This window comes from Atractosteus spatula, chromosome 14 (genome assembly GCF_055471065.1).
Source record: "Atractosteus spatula isolate fAtrSpa1 chromosome 14, fAtrSpa1.hap1, whole genome shotgun sequence".
NCBI lineage: Eukaryota > Metazoa > Chordata > Actinopteri > Semionotiformes > Lepisosteidae > Atractosteus > Atractosteus spatula.
The window spans coordinates 5,193,504-5,220,960 of NC_142719.1; the positions used below are offsets into that span (position 1 = coordinate 5,193,504).

The 27,457-nt window shown below is 38.7% G+C and overlaps 2 protein-coding genes across 2 annotated transcripts in view; both read right to left on the reverse strand.

The window, feature by feature from the left end:
- Positions 1 to 192: 192 nt before the first annotated feature.
- Positions 193 to 8,548, reverse strand: mrps15 (mitochondrial ribosomal protein S15). Its single transcript, XM_088932086.1, has 8 exons — positions 8,234 to 8,548; positions 6,546 to 6,605; positions 4,827 to 4,902; positions 3,843 to 3,891; positions 3,528 to 3,612; positions 2,887 to 2,945; positions 1,942 to 2,133; positions 193 to 1,092 (listed from the first exon to the last, which is right to left on the reverse strand). Exons 1-8 carry the CDS (start codon positions 8,412 to 8,414, stop codon positions 976 to 978), a joined length of 819 nt encoding a protein of 272 aa, XP_088788212.1. The 5' UTR covers positions 8,415 to 8,548; the 3' UTR covers positions 193 to 975.
- Positions 8,549 to 10,225: 1,677 nt separating this feature from the next.
- The window catches only part of LOC148820469 (granulocyte colony-stimulating factor receptor-like), a 29,450-nt gene continuing 12,218 nt past the window's right edge, over positions 10,226 to 27,457 (reverse strand). The window contains exons 2-16 of the mRNA XM_088932326.1: positions 26,619 to 26,693; positions 24,213 to 24,512; positions 22,759 to 22,888; positions 21,903 to 22,066; positions 21,388 to 21,551; positions 20,835 to 20,976; positions 19,763 to 19,836; positions 18,661 to 18,856; positions 16,982 to 17,173; positions 15,945 to 16,046; positions 14,934 to 15,080; positions 14,029 to 14,169; positions 13,313 to 13,409; positions 12,847 to 12,928; positions 10,226 to 12,558 (exon numbers count right to left, since the gene is read on the reverse strand). Of these exons, the coding sequence (XP_088788452.1) occupies positions 12,034 to 12,558; positions 12,847 to 12,928; positions 13,313 to 13,409; positions 14,029 to 14,169; positions 14,934 to 15,080; positions 15,945 to 16,046; positions 16,982 to 17,173; positions 18,661 to 18,856; positions 19,763 to 19,836; positions 20,835 to 20,976; positions 21,388 to 21,551; positions 21,903 to 22,066; positions 22,759 to 22,888; positions 24,213 to 24,512; positions 26,619 to 26,682 (2,520 nt within the window). The 5' untranslated portion in view covers positions 26,683 to 26,693 and the 3' untranslated portion in view covers positions 10,226 to 12,033. The remainder of the gene's footprint in view (positions 12,559 to 12,846; positions 12,929 to 13,312; positions 13,410 to 14,028; positions 14,170 to 14,933; positions 15,081 to 15,944; positions 16,047 to 16,981; positions 17,174 to 18,660; positions 18,857 to 19,762; positions 19,837 to 20,834; positions 20,977 to 21,387; positions 21,552 to 21,902; positions 22,067 to 22,758; positions 22,889 to 24,212; positions 24,513 to 26,618; positions 26,694 to 27,457) is intronic.

Sequence of the window (27,457 nt, forward strand, 5' to 3'; positions counted from 1 at the left end):
GCTAGAGAAGACCAGAGCCCCACTGAACACTTGTGGGATGAGCTCAGTCCTGCAGCCTAGTGTGAAATGTGTCATGTAACGGCCACATGCTACTAGCCTGTGACTTTCACAGTAGAACCCCCATGGAAAATATGAATTGGCACACTGAATTTACTCATTATTCTACTCAGTAAAATGACAATTTCCTGATAAAGTATTAGAGAAAAGTAGATTTTGATGTTCAATGTGAGTATAAATAATTCCACATTATCTCTATTTTAACCGTAGCCAGAGATATCAATTAGCTGACTTCAGCAGATTGAAATCATTCATCTTCCAGTTGAAAAGCTTACAATACGTGAACACATTTAAGTGCTTTCTAAAAAAACAGGAATTGCTTACCAAAACTTTGCTAACAATCTTAAACATTTTTAAAGTTATAATCCAAGGGAAGAACAATAACTCATCACTATTATGCAAGTTGGTAGTACAGCATCTACATCAATGTACATAGTGTTGTGTATATTCCTTAAATAGGTAATTTAAAAAAATAAGTGACATGATTCAGAAAGGAAGATGACTGCCTTGTATAGTATACCCATGTCTTTATCACTTTTATCCCCACCTGTGTCTGACTGTTAAAGAGTAAACGGTGCTCGGTTTTGTGTCAGATATTTAAAGGTTAAATCGGACTTTTTGTGTAACAAGTACTCTTGTTGTGCTCTTTGAAACTGCACCAAATCAAATCAGAAAACCTACATTACTAGATATGACACAAAACAATAATGGGGTCACAGGAAGAGAAACATATTCTACACCAAAAGGCATGAGTAGCACAAAAGAATGTTAAAAAACAGACTCAGAAATTTATACTGGAAATAATTATTCATATCAATGAGCACATTACAGAAAAACATCTTTTTTTTTGCTTTTAGTCAGTAGGTGGGATAAGTATGGTTTATTCAGTATCCATGTCCAGCCTCAGGTCTCTTTTCACTAAACGGGCGATCCATCCAACCCCATCTGTTTGTCTGCTGACTCTTCCTTCAGTGTCGCTGCCTCCCTCTGTCTCTTCTTCTCTGCGGCTTTCTGCTTCTGAACTTCATTGAAAACCTAGGAGTTACAGGTGCGTATTATTACCTCCAGAGGAGACGAGAGGCTGGAGTCACTCAGTGATTACATCTCACTCTTCTAAACTTGCCGTTTAAAAACATGGAGAAATTACACTAAAAAAACACGATGAATCCTTTTTTCGTACTATTATGCTGAGTTATTAAAAGCCAGAAAACAAGGATGTCCTCCCATTAAACCACCAACACCACATCCTGCTCTCTGAAGTTTTTACTCCAGAAGCATTCTGGTCTTAAGTCTAAGCAACTTTGTGAAAGGTACAATGAGGTTTTAAAAGAAAACAATCTTGTACTGTATGTATACAGAACTTAAAAGTCAGTCATTCACCTGTACAAAAACAGAATTTTCCCATTTACTTTTTCTTTTTTATGCCAACCTGGTTTGGAATTGTCAGATCTTTAATCAGCTACTCTCACCTCTCCCAACCGTGTTCCTGCCCAGGAGACATATGGTCCAGGTACAAGCATCCTCTGAAATGACCTTGGTGGGTCATCTGAATTATACGCATGGCAAGAGGTAGCTGCTCAGGGTACAGGATAGCTAGCTTGTGGGAGAGGGGACAGGTGCTGCTCTCATTAATAACACTCGGGTGTTCATTGCACCTGAACTGTTAAGTCCTTAACCAATCCAACTGTTGACTGAAATGGAACAGTTCAACACTGTTCTCCAGTTCGTTTGGCGCTGAAAATATTAAGATGCTTATCAAACCGCTAGATGGCAGCCCACCGGCAGGACTGGAGTTGTGAACACCTTACTGAAAGAAAAGGAAAAATTTCAGAGGAGTTTATGTTTCACAAAGAACACCTAGCAACACATCCCTAAGTCTCAGACCTTAATGCAGAATGCCTTCTTGGCAGCCCAGCGCCGGGTGACTCTTCTGTAGTACTCTGGGGGGAAGGTGTAGGTGATTCCTAGCTGCTGACAGACATTCTCGAACAAGTCATAGCGAGTGCGCCTCAAGTACTTCAGGAGCTTCTTCCTCCTGTCAATGGCCATGAGCAACCGTCTCTTGTTCGCTTTGTCCTGCCCAGACATTGCAATTTGACCATCAGGAAGAAAAAGAAGGCAAAATGTAATGCCAATCCAAACCAAGAAAATGTTTTCAGACTTTGCTTTAAGATGCTGACACGTTTTAATAAAACATCAAAACTGTTATCGCTGACATTTCCAAAGGAAGGAGTGATGATGGACTGCAACCTAATAAGTTAAATTTTGGTTCCAACAGGACTTTTAACTCTGCATGCAGATCATGATGAAAACTTTCTGCGGTGGAATATCTGCTGTACAGCTTGTGCTTTCACTCATACGTTGCATTACATTAGTCATTACAGTGACTAGTGATCAAGAAGGGCCGCTCCGCTTCACAATTATTGCGAACTCTCGCTCTCACTCAGGGGTCTGTGACAACATGGCGACTCAAAGGTCTTTCAAAAAGTTCACGATTTTATGCTTAATTTGACATTTGTACAATTTTTCTATTCCTTCAATTAATTAGTTTTGTTACTGGGATTTAATAACTGATCTGAGAAATTGGAGCTGCAGTTCCCCAAAAACTGTGAAGTGGAAGGTTTAAAAACTGTCAAGTGGAAGGGTTAAGAACTTCCTTTATAAAGTATAAAGATGGCCATAAAACATTTGCAGCATCAGTAACACTACAGCAACACAAGCGGTGAGAAGGTGCTAAAATGCTCCCTCTCAGCTGAAATACAGACTGAAAGTGGCAAAAAATTATACTGTGAAAATAATTCAGATGTTCAAAGGCTTCATTCACTATACCTTTGTGTGATACTGCAAGTGTTCCTGGTAATTACGGATCTTTGCTGTCAAGACGGCCACTGAGGTGGGAAAAATAAAAAAAATATGTAAAATGCCTGGGAAAATTAGAGCAAATACAAGCAACTTCTAAAAAAAGCCAATGTGCTTCTTCTGGTCCTAATGACAACAGTTGCACCAGGAGGATTTACAGGACTGAATGAAAACCATTTTCCACTTAAAAAGAAAATACACTGCTGTTGACATCTTAAACACAATCAAGTGGTACAAGATATGTACAGTGTGTCAATGTCTTCTACTGTTACAACCTGGACTGTTATTAATACAACAGTTTAGACAACAAGAAACCAAGCATGTCATTTGATCTTCAAAAACAGTAAACGCTGAATGATTAAAACGGCAAGAATGACATTTTTCAGGATTAAAAAGTAGCAGCTTATGGGCAGTCTATACAAAGTGTTGTATCTGAAAATCCATCACATTTAGCATGCAGATCTGTCTGACTATCAGGCATTCTTTGTCACTGTTGTTATAAGAGGTGGATTGCTTGTTATAAAACAGTCCAGTACCAGTCCAACATGACTCTCATTCCTGGCAATATAGCCAGTTTCCCATTGGCTAAACATACCACAAGAGAAACTTACCCTGCACTTCTGTGGATCCTCGGTCTGACTCATTTCTTTTTACCTTAGCCATCAGCTGCTCCTTTTTAATGCTGAGTTTTTCTTTCTGTCAATGAAACACAAAAAATGTAATTCTTGCAGTTTAAATCATTCAGCTTTTACTGTTTCAGGAAATCTGCAATGTATACTTCCTGACTGAAACAGTTTTCGTTTTGCAGTAGCACTGAACTGAGTGCAATCAAAAGAAACAAAGACTGTCTGAGACAGGTCACAGATAGGTCTTGTTAGAGGCCGCGCAACTACAGTACATAAAGAGAAAAAATAAACTGTACTTACATGGCTTGCAAGTTCTAATGTAAGGAGCTTCTTAACTGTGTCATCAGCCCTGTCAGTAAATACATTTTAGGTTAATAATAGGAAAAAACATTTTACTTCATTACTTTGTTTTCAGGTATTCAGAACTGATGTGCAGTGAAGCACAGTGATATGATACTGAAGTGATATCTCTATTTAAAGCAATAGATAAAATAGATAAATTATATAAAACATACAAGGGTGGGAAGTATGTGCCTCATTTAAATTTCCAATACTTCTCACACAATGGAGCAGCACCCCATGCAGGGGGAACCACGAGCTCTGTAGTTCACTTGACACTACAGAAACCAGGACGAGCTCTAGTCCAGGAGGCTGCTGTGACTCTGGAATGGACCTTTTCTACACATCACACCAAACACTTGACTCAACACCCTAAATCACTAGTGCACTGTCACTGAATATGGTTAATCAATTAACCGAACCCCATATCTATACCCATCTATCAATCTGTCCACATACTGTACATGATATAAGGCTTCCGTTTCTTTCAAAATTAGAGAAGCTGATATCATGAAAAATATGCTATTTTAACTGTACTGTACTATTCAGGCCTATTATTTATGATTTTTAGAATTATGGAAAACTTGATACAGACTGTATTTCTAAACTACACTAAAACCAACCCACTGACTGAGAAACACCTTGATGACTCCTGAAAAACTAAGCTTCACAAATATACAAGTCGATTTCACAGAAAAAAGTGGAGTATAAATTAATAGGCGTATTCCCATTAATCTAAACGGTAGACTAGATGTTAGTTCTGATTTCAAGCTGTCAGTAAAAGAAAAATACATTTACATAATTTTTTAATACATTGACTTGTAGTCTGTAGTTGAGTTAGTAACTCTGCACATAAGTTCATTAATGAATCAAACCTAATGGTCAGCGGTTTAATTTATATACTGACTGATTCAATACCTACTGCAATAGAAATCTAAGACATACTTTTCAGCCATCTGAACAGCAGCATAGTCTATTTTCAACATTGTCGCTGGCAGGTCATCCAGCTGACTAGGGACCTCTGTAAAAATAAGCAAAACACAAATATATTCTGTAATTTATTTGAGATACAAAGGCACCAGATTTATCTGAAAACATTAAGACGTGCCTGAAACATTTCACAATGTTCTTTTACTTCCATTTCTAAAAAGAGAAGAGTTTTTTACAGTGTGATAGCACACAAGACATTTCAGCTTTCAAAAAAATACTGTACTGATCCGGTCATATAATCTGTAAAATGGCAAAATAAAGACTAAAAGGTGTGAAATAAAACATGATCTACTTCTGTTTCTATTTAATGATCAAGAACTCTTGCAATCAAAATGGAAATAATCCTACTGCAACTTAAATCTACTCATTCACAAGCAACGAGTCAGATGGAAAAATATGGTAGAATCAGTGGAAGATAAAATATTCTTGCGATCTCAGCATTTCAGTCCTATCCTTATATGAATGACCACTGTAATCTGTATATATTGAGAGGCATTAAAAACACAACAAATGATTCTGATTTCAACAATTTCCCAGATGTATACATTCAGAAAATAATCAGTAAAATGATTTCACTGACTTTATCTCTGTGGATACAAAAGGATGTGAAAACATGTACCAATTATAGCCAAGACAAAATGCCACAGCTGCCAACAGGAGGAAAGGAAGACACCATTGGGATGCTGAAGGCAGGAACAGTAATGGCCAGGGTCTTCAAAAACAGGTCTGCACAAACAGCAACCAGGGTAGCTGTGCCACCACCCTGCGCAAGATTAGTACTGAGGCACCTCCGTGTCTGGCACTGTCCTGTACCCAGCACCATTGCAGAGACTGATGGCCACATCAGCTCCTATACAATAATATGGAGGCCCCAGGATGAAGGATGAAGGCTTGGTACTCAATAAATATCATGGGGCAACCATGCAATGTCACAGAGACAAATGCAACAATGGTGCAATTTTACATTCAACGAGAAGTATCAGTTCACTGTCCTGATGGCAAGCAGAGAGTGCAACACAGACACAAGGACAGGCACCATCCACGTTATGTTGTGTTGCTCCAGCAGACCATGTGAAGGTGTGACAGAAAGGGCTGCAACAGGGGATTGCTGAAGATCACACCATTTATTGATGGCTCCTGCACCACAGAGAAAATGTTCCTGCCCCATCTAATGCGCCTTACTTTGTGCAAAATTATGCCCTTGCATGAACTGTATGCATGACATTGCAGGCCACATGCATTTGCCAGAACATCCTGTGTTGACGCAATGTGTGTGTGTGTGATGGACTGGCCATCTAGCTGGCCTATTCGCCCAGCATGAGCACCTCTTGGACATGCTGGGTCAGAATGTGTGATGTCAGCTTCCACAACCACACACACCTACTGAGCAGAATATGATTTCTGACCGAGAAATGCAAAACACTTATAATGTTGTAATTCTAAGAGTATTTTGCCTCCTTTGGTTTGATAACGGAGTTAAGCCTCAATTATGTGCAGTCCCATTTTTCTCCCCAAGTCATAAATCTATCTTTATGTTCCTCTTGTTTCATCAGTTCTGACCTTAAACACATTTGTTGCCTTTCAATGCCTTTCCCTTGAAAAATTGAGAAACCATGTGTTAGTGCAATAAAGATTGCACGTTACAGAGGAACCATCAGCATTTCAATTACATACCTTGCTTTTTTCGGACAGCACGAACATAGTTTCGTACAGCCTGGACAACACTGCTGCTATCTGGTGAGTACAAAACAACAAAGAAAAAAAGCTAAAACAGACTGAAACCCACCGACTAACAAGATACATCTTCTGGAATGCAATTATCATACTGAAATGCAATCATGCAATTAAAATACTGAAACAGTCTTTGCCTTTAGAGGGTGCACGTCATTTTTATTTCAAGATGAGAGATTAGGCCTTGGGAGATAACCTAATGAGAAATGCGAATGCATTCTCCAATGAAGATCAAATTGTTAATATGTTATACACCATAGTGCTGTCACACATTTTTCTCTTTGGGTGTTGAAAAAAACAACATGTGATCTGTCAAACGGATACATTACTAGCACCCAGCACTTATTTGCGAACTCTTCGGAGCAGAGTGGTTTTATACGCAGCACTTCGAGGCACCTCAGTGATCTGTAAATTTGATGTAGTGGGCCAGTGCATGAGTGTGCATTAGGGAGGAAACATGAGATTCGTTATGGTTTGCCACATCCTGATCGTCCTAACCAGGGTGTTTTTTTTATTTTAGCTTATAAAGGACAAGAAGAAAAAAATAACTACAATGGTGTTTGCATGTTAAAAAATTCCATTACACACAACACCAAAGTTTGGTCGCTACTGTTTTTCACAGCACCTAAGTTTCCAACGGATACATTGCCTCTGAAATAAAAAAAAATAGTCTGTGAATATAACTGGTGCGGCTTTTCAGTTGCAGGTGAACTGGGTCCACAGTATATATAAAAAGGGCAGTGCAGACACAAGGAATTACTGTTAATAACCTTCACACCAGCTCACCCCCCCAAATTAAAAAAACCTTGCCACACTCTTTTACTCGTGAGAGCTGTGGGCAAAGACTATGAATATCTGCTGAGTCTGACGGACCGTCTGCTCACTCGTTGACCAACACCAGTGCAGAAAATAAAAGCGCACCAGTACCAATACGGACATCCCCTAGCTTGGTTACTCGACCCTCCTAACCAAAGTTTAAAACCGATGGCGGCTTAGATTAAACTGTTCGATCAGACTTGGCACTAAATTAAAAAAAAACAAACAAAAGAAAAACGTGTTTCTTGCATTTTATTCCTTGAAATATCTCTACACAGCGTTCTTTTAAATATTGAGGGTGGTAATATTAGTAATTCGCAATCATCTCTTCCTGTACGTCTAAGAAACAGACATTCAACATTTACTGTGCGATATGAATGGCGCTCTTGCAACACAACTGAAACGCTACTGGCACGTCACTTAACATATTTATTCCCATCTAATTCCTGACTTTACAGGCCCATTAACTATTACTATTACAGAGCTGTACTCTTCTCTGAAAGCCCTCTACTGGAGAAGAGGGAGATTAATTATTTAAATGTCATCAGGATGGCAACACCAAACCGACTACCCGTTCGCAAAGCGCACAACACATTTCCCTTTCTCTACGGTAACATTTAAAATAAATCACATTAAAACAAAGGCATCCATGCTAATTTATTAATGCATTCCAACAAATGTTAAACATTATTTAATGTACGGACGTTTCTAACCGAATTAAACCTGGCAAAGCGAATATTTATATTATATTTATAACCGGGAAATTACTTGTATCTGCGACAGTTACTGTGTCACAATATATATAAAGTACTTACTGCTAGACTCCTGTTGAGCTGCAGTCCATCGGGAATGAAAACAGTGCGATAGAGGTCGTGCCGTCACCGCAAAGCGAGCACCGTGTGGTGATGTTAGTAACGAGATGTTTTGTGTTATACTTGAGATAAAACTCCATTCTCGTAGACATGACGCAGATTTAATAGCTCTGCTTAAAAGCATCGTTTTATTTAGGAGGAACAGCTATCCGAACACCAATTAACGTCCTTTAAACTTTATACTGTGATATAAAAAACGTGCTGTAGTCGTCCTTACAGCAGCCTACACGGCGGAAGCCATGTTCCTCAGACCTGAATAGTTACTCGATCGACTTTGCCTGCAATGGAAAAGCAATCGATGCCAGATAACACTCGAAAGTGACAGGACATGGCCTAAATGAGTTCTGTTTTCTGCTTTTCAGTTCAACGCTGTTGGAGTAATAAACCTATCTGAACTATCTTCAGAACAGACCCACAGTATGAGAGCGTAGACTCTGGCCAAAGTTCAATAGAGGGTGGAAAGTTTTGCTTCAATTTGTTGAAGACCCTGCCTGTAGATCTTCTTATACAGAATATTTTCTGTTTATTTAATTCAAGATGCTTTATTGGCATGACCGATGAGTAAAAGCAGTGTTTCCAAAACAAATAAAATAAAATTAACATGAAACAAAACAAAAAATAAAAATAAAGTAAAATCTACAGACATATTACAGACATTTACAAAAAAGACATATCATAAAATATTTACATATACTGTAAACATATGGAGCATTATAGGGAGACAGACTCACTGTTCCTCAGGCTGTGACAGGAGATCACATACTGGGCTGCCAGTTCAACCAAGTTTCCACCTCCGTTTCCCAGTAGGACTGGGACACGTTGTGATTCTGGCAGGTGTGGGAACTCTGGGATCAGATTTCTGAATTTAGGGAAGAATGTTTCTCTAATCCCAGAATATTTGTCGCAGTGCAGTAGGAAGTGCGCCTCTGTCTCTATTTCTCCCCGCTGGCAGTGGGAGCACAGCCTGTCCTCTCTGGTCTGCCTGTGTCGCCCAGTTTCTATGGCCAGGCTGTGGTCACTGAGCCTGTCCTCTCTGGGCAGCCAGGTATGCCTGTGTCCAGTGTGTGTGTCCAGGCTGTGGTCACTGAGCCTGTCCTCTCTGGGCAGCCAGGTCTGCCTGTGTCGCCCAGTTTCTATGGCCAGGCTGTGGTCACTGAGCCTGTCCTCTCTGGGCAGCCAGGTATGCCCGTGTCCAGTGTGTGTGTCCAGGCTGTGGTCACTGAGCCTGTCCTCTCTGGGCAGCCAGGTCTGCCTGTGTCGCCCAGTTTCTATGGCCAGGCTGTGGTCACTGACCCTGTACTTCATCAGGGTCTGTGCCTTTTTGCTGTTCTTATCTTGGTCAAATATTCGGCTAGTGTGTATTGTCTGTTTAGGGCTCTGTAGAATTCCAGTTTATGTTGTGTCTGTGTGAGAGATACTGCTGTTTGATCTGTTTATTACTGACATCGTAGCATTCCCCTAGCCCCCCCCCCCCGCAGATCTCGGACTGTCCTGTCACCCCTTGACGTAGCTCTCTGGCAGGTCCGCTCCCCCCACTACGCCTTTTAGAAAGGGCTACCCCTAGCTCTTATAAGAAACTGCTCTCCGTCTATCTTTCCTCGCTACTGAGAACACCTCTGTAACTTAAAAGGGTTAAACTCTCCGCCTTGAGAAGCTGCATACCTGCTGCGTTTAGTCTCTGTCGGCGTGCACCGCCGAACAGTACGTGGGACCTGTTTGCCCAAATCTATTTGATTTAGTAGACGCTGTAATTGAACGTAATGTGGTCACGAAAGCCTTTTTGGCGCACATACAACCTACGGCGAATTTCAGGTTCAAAGTCATTACGTTACATTAAATGCGAGAAATTTCCCTGTTCTTATTAATTTTAGACATTATTTTAAAATAAAAATGCATCTCTATTTTAAAATAAGAAAACGGAATCACAGAACAACATTTTATCCATGAGATAAGTGAGCTTTATTAGCCTATCGCCCATCAAAAAACAAAACAAACTGGAACATTTTTTCTGCTCATAAAACAGAACATAAACTTCACAAAATTAACGGCAATAACAGAACATGAAAATGAAAATGTATAACAGTGACTTGGTGGATGTAAAAAGTGCATTAACCTTCATCGGTATTCTGACAAAATAACATAGAACTCTGCTAGAATATCTACAAAAAACAACACACAAAAAAAGAGTTAAACAACTGTAACAGTAATTAAAATATAAATGAAATCTGGTTTACATTCTAGTTAAAAGAATGTAGGTATGTACATACTGCAGGTGAAACACTCCAGTCATCCTTCAAGGCATTTATATCTTGAAAAATCACAAGTTATGTATGTTACAAAGCAATAAATTAATAGATGTAAACCTGGTGCAAATAAATCCAATTAAGCATATGTGAATATCAATTAGGCAATAGAGCTAAATTGGAAAAAACAAAAAAAACCTGGAGTACTGAATCTGAATCTGAATACACTGATATGCGATTAAGGGTTTCACCTTTCCACATACATTTTTCTACTGTATAACTTAAAGGAAAAGGGTTACAAATTATACAGGTGCCACATTTTTGTATTTCACAAGCAAACATTTTCTTACATTTTTATGAGCAAAAAGCAAACCACAGTGTATACTGACGCAAAAAGGCTGCAGAAATTATGATAAACATGGTCCATTGCTGACCCTATCAGAATGTTTTTCTTCTAGGAAGAAGGATTATAAGTAATAGCACTATTTCAAATGGAAAAAAGGGTAGTTCTAATGGAATTCTAGCTTCTGCTTTTGGTGATATAAAGTGGACTTTAGCAAAAGGTAAACAAACAGAAAATAAAGACAATGTACATGGTTATAAAGTGTGCTCGGATATTGCACTTTCATTGATGTTGTAAGAGCTAGAGAGTGAAAATGAAAGATAAACACAGTAGCTATTCTGCTTAGCGCAAGTTCAAAACAAACAAACATAACATGTTGAAACCATACATATTTCAATGACTTTATTCCCTTGCATTAACTGCATTAAAATATTTGAAAATAAAAACTCTCACTATTGAATAAAATATCCTTCAACATAAACTGAACATAAAATTAATAGAATAATATTATTGTGTGTTTTGTAAGAACTCTGGAAATAATACATTCATAGACAACATTAGAAAATGTAAATCATAACACATCAAAAAATGAAATCAATACAAAACCTTATTAAACATGTAAAAGTATACGTTTTTTTGTCCCAAGACCAGCCTCTGTATCTCAGGCAACATATCTTAGCATTTAGCACAATTTGATTTTCCCCAATTACTAATTAAGGGCAATTAAATTTCTTATTGTTTGGACTGATAATACTGTAAACAAAAAGTATGTAAACAGAATAGGAAAATAAAATTATGCCTGTTTAATTTGAATAAAGTAGATGCTGCAAATTATTTAACTTTTGTATGATTTATAAAAGCACCTGCTTGAACAATAGCCCTAAACTGTACAATGAAGTCCTTGTGAATTCAAATATTCTTCTCAGTCTGTTTCATTCCAGGTTGAGCCTTGGTTGTTTTGACTATTTTATCCACAAATGATCTGGGAATCAGCGGTCCTAGTTCAATCACCTGCAGTTCATACACGGTCTAGGGAAATGCGGACCAACCGTAGCAGTTTCATGCCTCTTATGAAGCATGCCATACTTCTAAAACAGCTTCAATGTCCCCTTAAGAGGGGGGGGTTTGTGCATATAGGCCCCTTGTTTTTCTTAAAATTAGGAAACCTCCTGGCTGCTAGCTTCCTTTATCATCAGCCGACTGAGGAGGGGGAAGTCATCCCAAGATGCACTGCAGACTCTCTCCTCTTGTTCGTCTCCATGGTTACTTAGAAAGACGACCTCTTCCTCTTTGGCACTGCTGAACCACAGATTCTCATATTGCTTAGGGCTGGGAGACAGGTCCTGGAGAAGGGGCTGAGTAGAATCAGATCTGAGGTAGACGGGTGTCGTGCCCTGCTGGCTTCTGTATTCACTGAAAATGACAGTGGCATAAGGCTCTCCCATATAGTTCTGGTAGTCTTTGTGCTGCAGGTGGTCGCAGTCCTTTTCTATGTGGGAAGAGCCACAGATGGGCATTCCTAGGTCTCCAGTGTGGCTGTGGGGCTGCCAACATTCATCTTCAGGTTTGATGCAAGTTTTCCGAGTCCCTTTTTCTGTCACATCATCAGAAACATCTAAGATGCTAAACCTGGAAATGTTGACTGGCGATGGATCCTGCAAGTCCTGGAAATGGCGATTATCCTTCAAGAGAAAATAATAATAATTTATTTTAATGTACAGTGATAGTATTGACTTAGAGAATTTAGAGATATTAATTACAGTGTATGTTAAGTAACTTTAAATCTACTGAAAAATTATACTCTCAGTTAAGTTTTAGATTAATTTATTTGATGTAAGTAGACTTTGTTAAAGCATTTGTGTATTAAGTTTGATTAAGTTAATCTGCCTCCCAACTCAGGGCTTGAGGTCATGTTTTAACCTGAGGATTAATTCATCTTCATGGTGAATTCCACTGGTACTCTGTCTTACCTTTAAAGCTTCATTCTGCGTCCATTTCTGAATGCTGCTATTGGCAGGATCTGGGACAATAGGCCACAAACGCAGTTTGAGTCTTTAAAAAACAACAACATCAATGTCATTCACTCTAGCGACACAGTTCAATCAACAAATACAAGAGGTACATCATTGATGCTGACATACTGTCAAAGATAGCTACAAAATCTGAATATTGTTGAACACAAATACGAAACCAGAACATAAAAAATCATAACAATCTGTACATTTATAGTTCTGCAAAGAAAATACAGACTTTTAACTAATTCTTTTGTTTAAACTTAGTTTAAATAACAGTGTAGTTGGATGCGAGATGATTCCTATGTCAAATATTTTGGAATGCTAAATAGTAATGGTACTGGACATCAGAATCTATATAAGATGGAAGACTTTCCATATTTGCGCCACAAACATCTAACACAACACGCCTAAAAAAACTCACCTCTCATGCTTTGCAAAACAAGCAGATAAAGTAATCAGTATGAAAACAGCTAGACCGACACAAGCAGGGACAACTGTGGACAAAATACTCCAGGAATCTAAAGAAAAAGCAAAGATGTGTAAAAATAAATGTTTTGCTCCTACACAGAAATGTCAACTGCTCCAAGCTAGTCAAAATAAAATTTGACTGTCAGTTATACAGTTTTAATCTGCATTGTGAGATTATTCCACATCAGTAGGAAATCCAGTTTTGAAAAAAATCCTTATTGGAATTGGTTCAGAGCAGTTAACAGACATGGCCTGGCCTGGAACCTTAACTCTAAATCCACTGCTAATCTTATTCTTTGCTTAATGCTTTAGCTCTAACCTTAATTCTCCCTCTAACATTTGCTGCAACATACACAAAATTCCCAGTGATCACTCTTGCCCCTTTTTAACAGATAGCTGATCAGGATGAGATCCTTCTGTTTCACTTCAGTTTTGGTTAGAGATTGTACTGACATAGGTCAGAAACGTTGTGAACCTAACCTAATCACATACACATGACAGTGACTGTCTCAGGGACATTAATAATATGACTGCTAGCCCAAGCAGTTTTGTAGTTCATGTTCAGTATAACTCCTTGATTATGACAGCACTTTAGGAAGTTCTCTAATTATATTTTTATCACTTATACTGGAAATTACAGTAGATGATAGAGTAAAAATGTATGCTCACCTATTTTTCTCATACTGATAGCTATGATTGTTCCGTTTATACTTCCTGCATCATTGCTAGCCATTATGAATACTCTGTACGATGATGAAGGCTTTAGGTTATAGAGAATCAGTTGACTTTGTGGGGTCTGGACAGTCACACCTAAAAGTATCAGATGAAGAAAAAATAATGCAGGAGAGCAGGGAGTAGATTCCAGGCAGTTGCTGTTTATCAGACACATCACCAACACTGTCTGGGTGTTTATCAAAGGTTTACAAAGGGATGATTTAATTCCCAGGAATTAGTTTCTGCTGTCAAGAACCATCTGGTACCACTATTTCATCAAGATTTTGTTCAATTTAGAAACACAAACTGCAAAGAATATGGCGCCACCTGCCACGTTCTTAAAAACATTCAGCTGTAAGCAACAAAAGAGTTTTCAGCTTCTTACACAAAACAAGCAGATAAAGTGATCAGTATGAAAACAACTAGACCAGCAAAAGCAGGCAAGCAGGGAAAACTGCAGATAAAATACTCCAAGAATCTGAAGAAAGAGCAAAGATTTGTAATAAATAAACATTTTACTCATACACAGAATGTCGACTGCTTTAAACTAAGTGGTCCAGTGCACAACAGATTGGGCCAGAAATTCAAACCCCTGGACTGGTAAGTACATGCATGTTACTCTTTTATTTGGCAATGCAGTACAGTCCTCTCTCAATGAAGAGATCACGGGGTCTGAAATGTTCATCCTCAGTGGCCAGGAGGTTTTCTACAGTATATCTCTTTAAGCATCAAAATGTCCGTAGTAAAGAACTTGAGAGGCTGATGACTCCGAAGGTGATTATCTGAATAGAGGCCCTCAAGACCACCTGGTAAGAAACGGTTAGCAAAACATTTGCTAGCAATGTCTCCGGTTAACCTACTTTTGATGTTGTTGCCCTCATCCAGGTAGAAAATGGTGTAGTTCCTAATGATTCCATTTCGCTCATCCACTGGAATTTCATCCCATGTCAGTTCAGCCTGAGTGTCTCTGACTTGCCTGACTTCCATTTTTGGAGCTCTTGATGGAGCTGTGATGGAGAAAATAATTGGACATTATAATTCAGACTCCCTTCAGGGGTTACAGGATACAGGTTATATTTAAAAAACCTATCCACTGATACAGAAAATCAAATTTTGATGGAGGATATTATGGCAAAGTGTAAAGACTCAGAAACACAAAAATAATAACAAAACTATTATATTGCCATGGAAAAATTTGTCTTGGACATGGATTTAGATATTACAGATGCATATTGTCTCATATTCATCACTAGGTGATGAAACATAATGATATAATGTAACTAAAATGTAAACATTGGCTTTTGTACATCGCTTGGTGGAAAAACTGCCCACATCACAGTGAATTAATTACCTAAGCAGGGAAAAATGGGCCCATTATTGAGCTGGTTTTGAATGTTCAGCTGCAATTTATTTGCTGTCCACAAGAGGGGACTGCAAGACCAACTTGGTATCTCAAAAGGCATTGCAACATGAACAGACTGTCACATTTATGAACACTCTGAGAGGACTAAAATCCTCGTCAAAGGATGTACCCCATGTTCCTAATAAAATCATTCCAGCTCCCCTCATGACTGCAATATAAACTGTTTGGACTTGAGCCTCTAAGACGAGACAAACAGAAAAACTACATCTCTGGCACCTGCTCTGCATCACAAACCATAGGAAAATGTGTATATCTGAGATCTTTGTTGCGTGCCTTAAAAAGTAAAACATTTACTACAATAATAGATTTAACTTTCTTGTTTATTATAAAAAATTAACAACAAGCACATTAAAATAAGTTGTTTCCTGAAGAAGCCCATGACATTCCACTTACTGTAAAAAGAAAAAAATATACATCCCAGATACATCCCAATTATTTCTGCACTTACCCTTCTGCTTTGAATATCCTTTCATAGCAATTGGACATCCAATTCCACGTTTGTATCTGGGATAAATAGATATGTTGTACGGTCTGTAGGGTTCAATGTTTTCTGTGGGGAAAACACAAAACACAGATTATCATTTTTTTTCTTCTTCCATCCAGGGTTTTATCATATTTTATGATGACATATCCCCACAATGTGTGTTGATGGTAAGATCAGTGCAACTTGTTGCACTGGATTTTCTGAGGGTGATGGCTTTATTCACCATGGTTGACAGCAGCGTTAATACCTCATAGCTTGATCTCATCACATGTCAGAAGCTATTACTTCTGTAGCAGGAAACAAACACTCCATATGGAGGCCAGGGGTGCTGTGATGTGGGCAGTGTCACGTGGCACTGTTTGGAAGAGTAAGGGTCTTTATCCTGGTGCCCTGCCTAAATTACACTCTGGGCTGAACAATCTGGCTTCCTTAAAGTTCTCCCTTAATTCATCAGGTGAAGTAATTTGTCACTTTGCAGAACAGCAGGAAGCCTTCACCCAGGTGGGGACTGTATGTCAGTGGTGGATGAAAGTGGCCCCTCCTCTACTTAAATCCTCTGAGATCCTCTGGGACGAAATGCTCTACATAAAAGGAATTCAAATTTGATTGCTCATGAACAGCCAACCAGTGAATTAATGCTGAAATGCTGAATGCGGAATTGAATGTTGCAAATTTAAAATGGAAATAGACCATTAGCTGGTCACTGGTTGTCCCTATGATATAGTCAGGCTGTCGGCAAGCCAGAGAGGTTGCTGTTGCTTGGCAAGTCAAGGACACCCAGACCAGCTCAATCCCAAGAAGCAGCTGTGGTGCTCGGCCAACAGCATTCCATCCCTTAGACAACCTCAGTCACTGCCGGTTATGACTTGAACTGATCATGGCTCAGACTATAGGGCTTAATTTGAGCTGTGAAAGATCATCTTCACTTCTTGTGCTGTAACAGGTGCCATACACAAAAGAAGATACATTTACTGTATGCTGTTACACGTTCAGGTACATACCAGATATGACAGTTTCCGAATAATTACTGGCCACCACTTTGAAAGAGATTGAACAGGTAGTGTCCTTGCCAGACACTGCACACCATTCGATCACAAAATCCGTTGGAAGTGACGATTCTGGACGAGCCCACTGAACCCAGAACCCAGTGTCTTCATAAGATGAAACACTCATGCTCAACACAGGGTCCAGAGCTGATGTTTGAAGGAAAAGAAAATTAGTTAAATTCAGACCAAACAGTCATAATTAACAGTTTCTGTGTCCAGTGTCATGCAGGTGAATGCAGCTAATTGTGAACCGACAAAACTGAGCAATAGACAGAATAGTCCAGAACAACAAACACTTTGTCAATTCAATTGAGTGACAATTCTATTTGCTTCAGCTCAAGAATGAATGGAAGGTTCCTGGGTCATTATCAAAAATAAATTGCAATCACAGGCCATGGATGTCACTGGCTTTGATAGCATTAAAATAAATCCATCAAACTAAGTTTATAAGAGCCAAATGTATCTGACAGTTTCCTTTTACTGTATGCTCATTGTAATCCCTGAAACAAATAGTTTCACTGAAAGCATGCATGGATTCCATAAAACCAATTCTACAACAGAAAGGTATAAGCAAGTAGAGCTTTTCATTGCTTTTCAGGCAAGAAACATTTCATATGGATTTTGTTCATCTGATCTATTGCTCTTAGTAGCATTTGCCCTTTGTGTCATCTCGAGTCTTGAAATTATTGAGGCACCTTAGAAGATTGGTCCAATAGAGATTTTAATCATTACACATGGACTTGAACCAGTTTTTTTTACGTGAGCACAGACCAATTCTCATAACAAAATACACTGTAGTCAACTTTTATTAATACTTTTTTTGAGAATAGTTCTAGCAGTTCTAAAAAACATCTGTCTTGTTTCTGTTTTTATAGTTTCTGCTAGACCAGAATGTTTTATTATTTTGGACTACATCTGCCCAAGTCCTCTCACTTAAAGAAATAAATATAAACCGAGCCTCAAATGAAACATACTGCAAACTGCAACAAATACACCATTTAAAAATTACTTTTAGCAGGTTCACTGACATTGTATTGAACACAGATCATCTAATTAAATACTGCTGATTAACATTTGTTACAAAAGCAATTTAAACATGATTTTCTGCTTCCCCATTTTTCTTCACAGTTTAGAACAGTCCAATTAAAAAACTTCTCCTCGATATTGATTACACCATAGTTTCTTTAAGACTTTCTCTAACTAGAGAATGCTGTTTACATAATTTACCCAGAGTGTGATTTCAGCCTGGCCAATCTTTGTCTAGCCTCCTTGAAACCGCTGCTCTCTAGGGTGTGATAATGTAGAAAATAAACCATAGCCCAGTGCGCTTTAACCCTGACTGAAAAAATCTCTCTCTCTTCAGAGCTCTTAAGCCGTAACAGTGATATCACAGCCACCATTAATGGACTATATCATATCCTGCTGACACAAATCACCTGTTCAACCCAAGTCTTCCCAGTTTAAGTATGGAGACCACAGGGGATCAAACATAATTTGAATCAGTACTGTGTTTTGTAATGTTTTCAGAAATGACATCCACCACATCATCTCCCCTATTTCAACAGCACCCCTTTTACACATTTCCCAAATCCAAATGTGCCTGTGAGAGCAAAAAAACCCAAAGAAATCCCCACCTCTGTTGAGGTTCAGATTGACCGGAGTTGGCCTGGACTCTCCAGCTGAGTTCACAGCTGTAATGTACACTTTTCTGGTGGCTTCATACAGCTGGAAATCACACTGGGTTTCAGAAGTATTACAGACAATTCTTTGCTGTCCTTGAAAGACCTTGTAGTATACACGTTGGCTGTTGGCTTTGAACTGCTTGGCTGGCTAGAAAACAATACAAAAAGAACAAGAGATTCTGCTCAGAGAGAGGTCAAAGAGCAAACTGTCTTACTATGTCTTTAAAAAGTCATGGCTAACCCCTGCTGTGAGAATTCGAACATATTACACTTTAAATATGATTGCTTTCTTTAAGTGTGGGCTGAAGAAACACGTGACTGAAATCTGTGAGGGCTATGAATCTACTCATCTTTCTTCATACTATCAAAATAAGTTTTCTACAACTGGGATGAGGGAAACTCCCCGAACAGCTTTTGTAAAAATACTAATGCATTCTGTGACAGGTTCTACACCAACTATATATACAGTACTGTATGTGTGTATGTATTCATGCCCTTTTACATTCTGTGTTCAATACTGTACATGTTTTGTCTGTGTCTTTACATTTATGATAACACAACAGAGCTGTAATTGGATTATAAAAGGACCTTTGATTGTGTTTAGAGCACAGCAGGAGAAGATATACTTGTATCTCTGCTTTTGCCCTTTGGAATGGGCCCGTCCATTAAATAAACTAATTTAAAAAAAATCACTGAGCTGTGCTGTGACTTCTTGCATTTCTACAGCTATAGGTTTTTTGGGCCTTAAACCCAACTGGTTTCTGTGTAGTCACCACCACTACACACTCTATAAAAGCCTGTAGAGATAAACCATGATTAGACCACGGTAGAGCAGAAATCAGGGCAACCACTGTGAAGCAGGACTAGTTACCACAACGCGCACTGTGACAAAGCAAAAGAAAGGCACAGAACAACAATGGGGAAATCATGTGCAAAACCATGATCAAACAAATACGATTACATTTCTTAAGCTCCGCAGAGCTTTACAACACTTTATGATAGTGTGATGGAAGCAAGAAAAGTTTAGAAGGAATCAGACACTCAATCTCCCTACCTTCCAGTATAGTCGATACACATTCTCCATCTCGTTCAGCACTTTCCACCAGGTATCCAGTTCTCCTGAGGGAGCTAAAATGCAGACAATATTGTGAAAATAGATTAAAACAACACTGTTCGGTCCCATTATTAGAATTATGACAGCCCCCAACAATCTGAAAGTCATCATCTTTTCTTGCGAACCATTTTCGCGTATTGAGCCAGATGTTTTCATCTGAGTGGCTTGAATGAAAAGATGAAAGAAAATGGCCAGTGGGTCTAATCATCAAATTGAAAGAGCATGTGCGCCAGTTCGCTGTTCTGCTTGTCATTTAATTTTAGAAAAAGGCTTGAGGCGAATAACTGCCTTTTCACTTCTTTTTACTCTTAAAATAAGTTTTGCTGCTCCACGTCTACTTCTTTCATTCAGATTTCTGTGCTGCCACATTTCTAAATCTGTTTCCTGTAAATTATAACAGCTATGTTAACTCAGCAAGCAGTATCTGCTGTCACTGCAAAGTTATATCACCCTGCAAGACACACCTGGCAGCCCACTGAACCTCAGCAGGTGTGAGCCTGGCCAGTACCTGGATGGGAGTCCTCCTGGGAAAGCTAAGCTTGTTCCTAGAAGAGGTGTTCGTGAGACCAGTAGGGGGCTCTCATCCTGCAGTCCCTGTGGGTCCTAATGCCCTAATAGCAATGGGAACACTATACTGTAAAAAGGCGCCATCCCTCGGACAAGATGTATAACCGAGGTCCTGACTCTCTGTGATCATTAAAAATCCCAGGGTGTTTTTCAAAAAGAGTAGGGGTGTTACCCTGATGTCCTGAACAAATTTCCCCCTGGCTTTTACCAGTAATGGCCTCCTAATAATCCCCATCTTTGGGGCATTATTACTATGTTTTAGTTTCCACTGATAGCTGGTGTGTGGTGACTGTACTGGTGCACTAAGGATGCTGTCTCATCATCCAAGTGGGGCTACAAATTGGTGGTGGTGGAGGGGAGTCCTCATTACCTGTAAAGCACTTTGAGCAAAGTGCCCAAAAAGTGTAAAGAATTACACTTCTCATCTTCACAAAAGCAAACATACCCTTTTCAGGAGTGACGTCTTTAATGGTGTTACTCCAGTCACTCCAGTATCCTTCACTCAGCCGGACTCTGATCTGGACTTCATACTCAGTTCCATGAAGCAAACCACACTGTTCAACTGCCTCCATGCTCTCTGAATTTATCTAGTTCATAATGGGAGGTGAAGCAAGCAAAGAAAACTAAAATTCAGCATTTACAAGTACTACAATGTTGGGTTTGGTAGTTTTGAAACAATTAAATCCCTATGGCTATGCAAGATGTTTCAACGGATATCCACATGGGCATTGTCTATTAATCCTGGGTGTGATTTGTTTTTGGTCTGACACATGACACACAGACAAGCTGAAAGAAATGTAATGGCTTCATGAATAGCTTGATTATATACATGAATAATGAGCCCTCAACATTGACCAAAAAGAGCAACAATCGTAGTGCTCTAGTAATACAGATTAGAAAATCCATATTTTTATTATAATTACAGACAATAAGTGGTCCAAAATGTTTTTTAATTATTATTTGTTTGACATATATTAAGTAAAGACATAATAACTTACCATGTCTGTGGTCCATAACTCATTCTCCTTTGTCTTCAAACTGAGTTCAATAATGAATCTTTCAAGCCAAGAAAGGGATTCAGATATTTTCCAGTCAATTTTCAGACAGCCGTATTTTACCTTGTCTGTTTGGACACTCTGTATAACAGGAGGGTCTAATTTTACTAAAACAAAGAAACAAACAAACATAAATGTTAGAGCCATATACTGATACATTCAAATGCATTTACCTACAAATTAAACCCATTTAGTTTGTACTTTTCAGCAAATGTTTTTTAAATATTCTTATTTATTTTGGGGGAGTTTCAGAATCACACCAAATAAACGACATTGACCAAAAGTATTATTCTAGAAAGATCTTGGAAAGGGGCCAGACAGAAACCTAGGGACAATTAACTGAACACAAAGGCTGATAAATTTATTGTCATCAATGTGCATTATCCATTTTTCTGCAGAAATTGTATGTTGGAGCTCTTAATAGATAGAAAATGATATACAAAAGAAGAGGCGATTACCAGCATCCATCGGATCCAGATACAATAAATCGGATGTAGTATTCCCCAAAGCATTCACTGCTGTTACAAAAATCTCCATTTTGCTATACAGGTGAAAATCCTTGCGGGGAATAGTGTAGGAGTTGGTTCCAATAGGTGGCACAAAGGTTTTAGTTTCAAAAGGCCTAACAATGAGAAGCCAACAAGTTAAACACTGGTTGGAATTTAAAACAATGCATCTGCTTAGTTTGGCTTTTGTAGTACAGGTGATTCGGAACATCCATGCTAGTCCAAATTAAAAGTTTAAGGTAAAAAACTGCAATCGTTAACTGAGAGCACATGCCTTTATTAAGAAGAATTCCTATGAAGGCTTAGTACAGTAAATCTGCTCCTGTATTTCAGCAGTTCTCTCATGATGTTACTGTGTTTTGGCTTTGTTAGGGTTCAGCTTCTGTATTTATCAGGCTTTGCTGTAAATTTCTCCATTTACCCTGAATTTACTCCATTTTTACCATGACATCCCACGATAAAATCCCATCCCAAGATAAAATCAGATCACTTTATTGGCCATATACAACTTCTTGTATTAGGAATTTGTCTTTTCGCATACCCCAACTTGCTCTCCATGAGACACACCGACAGGGAGAGAAGCTTGGGGTCAGCCATTTATATGGCGCCACTGGAGCAGATGGGGTTAAGGGCATTGCTCAGGGGCCCAACGGAGTAGGATTTCTCTGCCGGCAACCTTCCAGCCACACCTTGATTACTTTAATTTTGTAAATATTTTCTGATCTTATTTAAAGGTGAGAAAAGATCCCCTTGTGAGGCCTTCTAGAAGAGTTTAGTTAGGAAGATGTAGTAGCTTTGGTTTCTTTACCTTGAAACAGTGTGCAGAATAAACTGTGTAGGGAGGTACGTCTCGATACTGGGGTTCCATGTGCAAGTGAATGTAGGTGGCTTGGTTAAATTTGTCATGCAGGTCAGGTTGCTTGGTTTTGAAGGAGGATCTGGAATAAGAAGCAAATGCAAGACAATTTTCTATTGTGTAGACCTCTATCCAGATTACAGAACTACAGCCTTAGCTTCTCATTAGAGAGAATGCTGATTATTCATGTGCTGGCAAGTGGTAACAATATACTGTAAGAACAATTACAAATTAGAGGATGTAATGTAGAGCTTGTTTTTTTTTTCAAGTAGCTAATTGATCCCAAGATTTGTTCCAGCTGTTTCTCTATAATGTACAGGGTATTGGATTCATTAACAGGAGTGGGCAGCTTGTTTCAAATAATCAAATCCCTTTGTATAAAGAAGTGACTCCTGTGCCTAACTGTAAACACATCATTGTCATGTCCTAACATTCTGTTTGCCTTTTTATTGCTTCCACACATGACAGATTACATGTGAACATACTCTTCAAGATCAGTGAAGAAACAAATACTGCAATGCAAATACTTGTTATGGCTAGAAGGCATTTTTAAGGTGATGCTTTGGTCGGGACAGACAAAATACAGAGAAGTACTTGGAATATTTATACACTCTCTTTACAAAAAGGAAAAAAACTGATATCTGATAATGAAATACAATGAACAATAGAAGAAATTTGGATAGAGAACTCAAACATCCAAAGGATGTTGATGATTTAAGTTTCCAGTTTGCATATATTTGCTTTTAAAGAAAATATGCTAAATCACAAACCTGAGGGAACTGCATTATACATGTGGCAGAAAGAGATGCAGAGACAAATTACTTAGCACAGATATCCTTCCATTTGGCACCAGACTTGTTATAGTGTACTATTAGTTTTGCTTTTCAAGAACATCAAGCAATGCTAAATAATTGTGAATTCAGAAATCAGAGCTGAGATAATGCAAAAACACATTTATTACAGTGTTCTCTTGTTCAACTGACATTGTTACATTTAAACGTTGTGCTTATCGACATTGCTTGCTGTGTAGTCAGTATGTTTAAAAACCAGGAACCAGGTAAAAATTTCCACCAACAGCTGGTCAATCAGAAGGGTACATAGTTGCAGTACAGGCTGAGCTAGATGTCTGCAACCAGGACTCCTGAAGGTAGGGGTGTGATTAGTCAACTAAGGATCTCTCAGCCATCAGTAGCTCCTGTGATTTGCTGGATACCTTGCACCTGAGGTCAGGTGATGAATGAATGGTCTTGGAGATGGTTGTGTCAGAAAAGCACGTTTACGATCTTCCTGTAGCACCCCCTCAGAAATGGCCCACCAGCAAGCTGGGTTACTGTACACAGATGCAAAGACAGCAAGGAAATCAAATAGGAAAAGCCTGTATTGGCTTGCCTGTACAATGTACTTACATCCCGCTCTGATCTCAACTTCATCAGCCACCTGATGCTGCCCCTCAAGGATTAGAAAGCAAGACAGGTATCCTTGGGGGATGGTGAAATTGGGTAGGAGCACTGTGGAAACTCTGCCACTTTGGTTAATGTACTGACTCTCTGGAATAACTATGCTGTTCAGGCGCCATTCCATTTGGATATCCGGCCTTCCAACTGGAGTGCAATTATCTTTGGCAACGCAGGAAGCTCTCAGCGGTGATCCCAAGACAATCACAGATGACTGAACTGATATATCAGCACAGTCTGATGCTTCTGCGACTGTGGCGGGCAGAAAGAAAAGAAAAGCTTGTCATGCCAAATATTGCAACTAGCGTCACAGATTTAAATATCATCAGCCTTATTTGCAAACGTGTTTTGCAGTGTTTTAAGGCCAGAGGCTCATAACATATAAATGCATTTAATAATCCCATTCATACTCTTTGATGGCAAAAAAGAAACCCACACACAATACTAATGTTACTGTACATGCCATTAAATGCATTAAGTGATATGGGATATATTATAAAAGATACTGTATTTCAAAAATAGTTCAGGAAGTTCTGGCTATAATTCTGGTTAAAAGTTTATTTTAACTGCATTCATGTATATTATTTTGCATTAAATAATCCTTTTTTCAATGACTGTTATAAAATTCATTTATGTACTTGACAAATGGAGAAGTGACACTATGCTTGTGTTTTATGTGTCCCTCACCACCACCCCTCAGTGTCATTTTTTTTTATAGCTGGTAAACGTCACAGCGGCCTGGAGCCTGTCCAGGAAGCACAGGACGCAAGGCAGGGCAGCGTCTAGGACAGGACGCCAGGGACATGCCCTAATGAATTACATGTACTAATTAACCCAGCATGTCTTTGGGAGGTGGGAGGAAACTGGAACACCAGAAGAACACTCACACAGAAGGGGCACAGCAGTCCAGACTTGAACCAGTGACCCACGAGCTGTGCCACCTCCTCACTTCTTATTTATACTTAAATTTCCACAGTGCCAACGGCACTGTTGGCATATGGCGGTTATTGAGAAAACCCATTGTGTGATTCCTGACATCACTGGCAAACTTTAAAACTCCTGCTGCTTCGTCTTTACAAGATCTCTGACCTTTTCCGAAATCGGAACCAACAGAGGTTGTTAACAGATTACAACACTTCTTGCTCTGACTTCTTGACAACATGAAGGGAAAACCAAAGTTACTTCAACTCTGATTGTGTAACGCTTTCTCAGACAGAAGCTTGTGAAATGGTTCTTTCGTATGATGGTTCTTGACAACACTTCTCATTTTACAGGTTTCAGTGTATCAGAGATGCTTTTCGTTTTCTCACACAGAAGTGTAACTTTTAAAAGTGAAAGCAAGCATTAAATAGATAGATACTTTATTGATCCCGTGAGGAAAATTGCAGTGCAACAGCAGCTTAACACAGACAACACAGCAACAGTGTAACGAATGATACAATACAATCAGTACAGTGAGAAGTGCACTAAGAAGAGTTACTCACAGTCCAGAACACACAAAGAACAAACCAGAACAGAACACAAAACGTTGTATTGCACAATATAAATATAAATGTAGTGCACAAGTCCCTGGCATATATTGCACAAAAACGGTTGTAAATGGGAAAAAGAAAAAGAGCAGATTTATCAGTTTACTATTCAGTCCAGAAACAGGTCCCTGTCAATGTTGCCTCTGTCCAGACGCAAGGTGGATGCGTTGTACAGTCTTATGGCAGAAGGCAAGAATGACCTCACATAACAGCACTTATGAAAGAACATAACAGTAAATAAAGAGTAGACAAGTTTAAACAGATAAGGACCATTTTTGGAATAATTCAGATAAACTATTACTGTGCATTGATAGGACCTGAAGTGAACTGAAAGAATGCAGCAAAGTCACCAGTATTTGTTGTATAAAAAGAAAATAAACTCTCATAGGAGTCCAGACTTCAGATATGCTTGTGTGGGTGGTAATTCAAGTGATATTTTGTATTCTCTGGTATCTCATCTGCAGTACTCTGGTACTTATACTGCAGTATTTTTCTGTCTACATAAGAGGCTTTATTTTGAGGGAAAGGCCTTTTTGAGGTTTTTGACGAGTCTTACAGTAATTTTGATTTAAACAAATTAGTCACCACAGCTCCTATCAAATAACTAGGGAAACAGAAGTTTAAATTGCAGCTAAAATGTTTTGTCTAGGTGTATATTGTTATTGCAAAATAATATACACTCAATGTACAAAAAAAGCTGAAAAACTTTCTGTAGAAGTTGATACAGTTTGACTGTGTTTGAGGTACTCATCTTTATTTACTTCATCTTGTATAATTTCATGGTACATCCTCTCAAGACAAACAAAACAAACAAAAAAAAAGTATTTACCTTTAATGGTGCTAAACACCATTATTGTCAGAACCAAAACATCCAAGTTTAGCACAGAGGCCATGGTCCCAAAGCCTAAACAATGAGAAAAAAATAAAATTAATTGCACTCCTGATACATTAAAACTCTGCATAGTGTCAGGTATGATCACAATCCAAGGCACTACAAGAACTTCAATAAGGTAATGAAAAACAAACAAGATTTTTATATCAATAGGAAATATGGTCACCTAGGCACATTTACATTGCTCTTACACTCTTGTGGCACCTACACACCACACTAGTTATGAAAGCTTACAATAGTAAATACATGACAAGACACTGAAATTCTCATTATTGCTGTTACTATGAATCAAATTTTGGATTTTCTGTGATCACAGAAGAAAGATTTACCCCCTCTCAAGCAGGGTAAAGGTTGTTTTGCTAGCACACTGTTTTTATCTTATTTATCTTATTTTGATACAAAGGAGGCAGAAAATAACAAACCTCTGCTGATCTACATCTCTCACTTTCTCGCTTTATCTCCCCATCACACATGTTTTTGTAACTTCATTATCTTCTAAAGTCAAGAGCCTGAGGTTTAAGATGCCATTTAAGTTGTGGCCTTCAAACTTGTTAAGAACAACAATAACAGAAACAGCAAAAGTGTTGCTAGTGTTATTTTTCATCTTTTTAACGTGGTAATGTTCCTTAACCTGTAGCAGACAAAGAATTGCCGTCATGCACTGCTGACAACTGCTTACAAACACTGAGTCAAAAAGTCCATTGTGGTCAAACAGTGGTCAAACAGAAGTCAAATGAACTGTTCGGAAATCTTGCAATACCAGATATTTAAAGGAA

Bases quoted from the DNA above. Each gene is read 5' to 3' on its own strand.
- mrps15 (XM_088932086.1), bottom strand. From the start codon at position 8,414: ATGCTTTTAAGCAGAGCTATTAAATCTGCGTCATGTCTACGAGAATGG. The intron at 6,606-8,233 runs GTAAGTACTTTA...TGTACTCACCAG, and splicing joins AGCTCAACAGGAGTCTAGCA to ATAGCAGCAGTGTTGTCCAG. The intron at 4,903-6,545 runs GTATGTAATTGA...TTATTTTTACAG, and splicing joins TGCTGTCCGAAAAAAGCAAG to AGGTCCCTAGTCAGCTGGAT.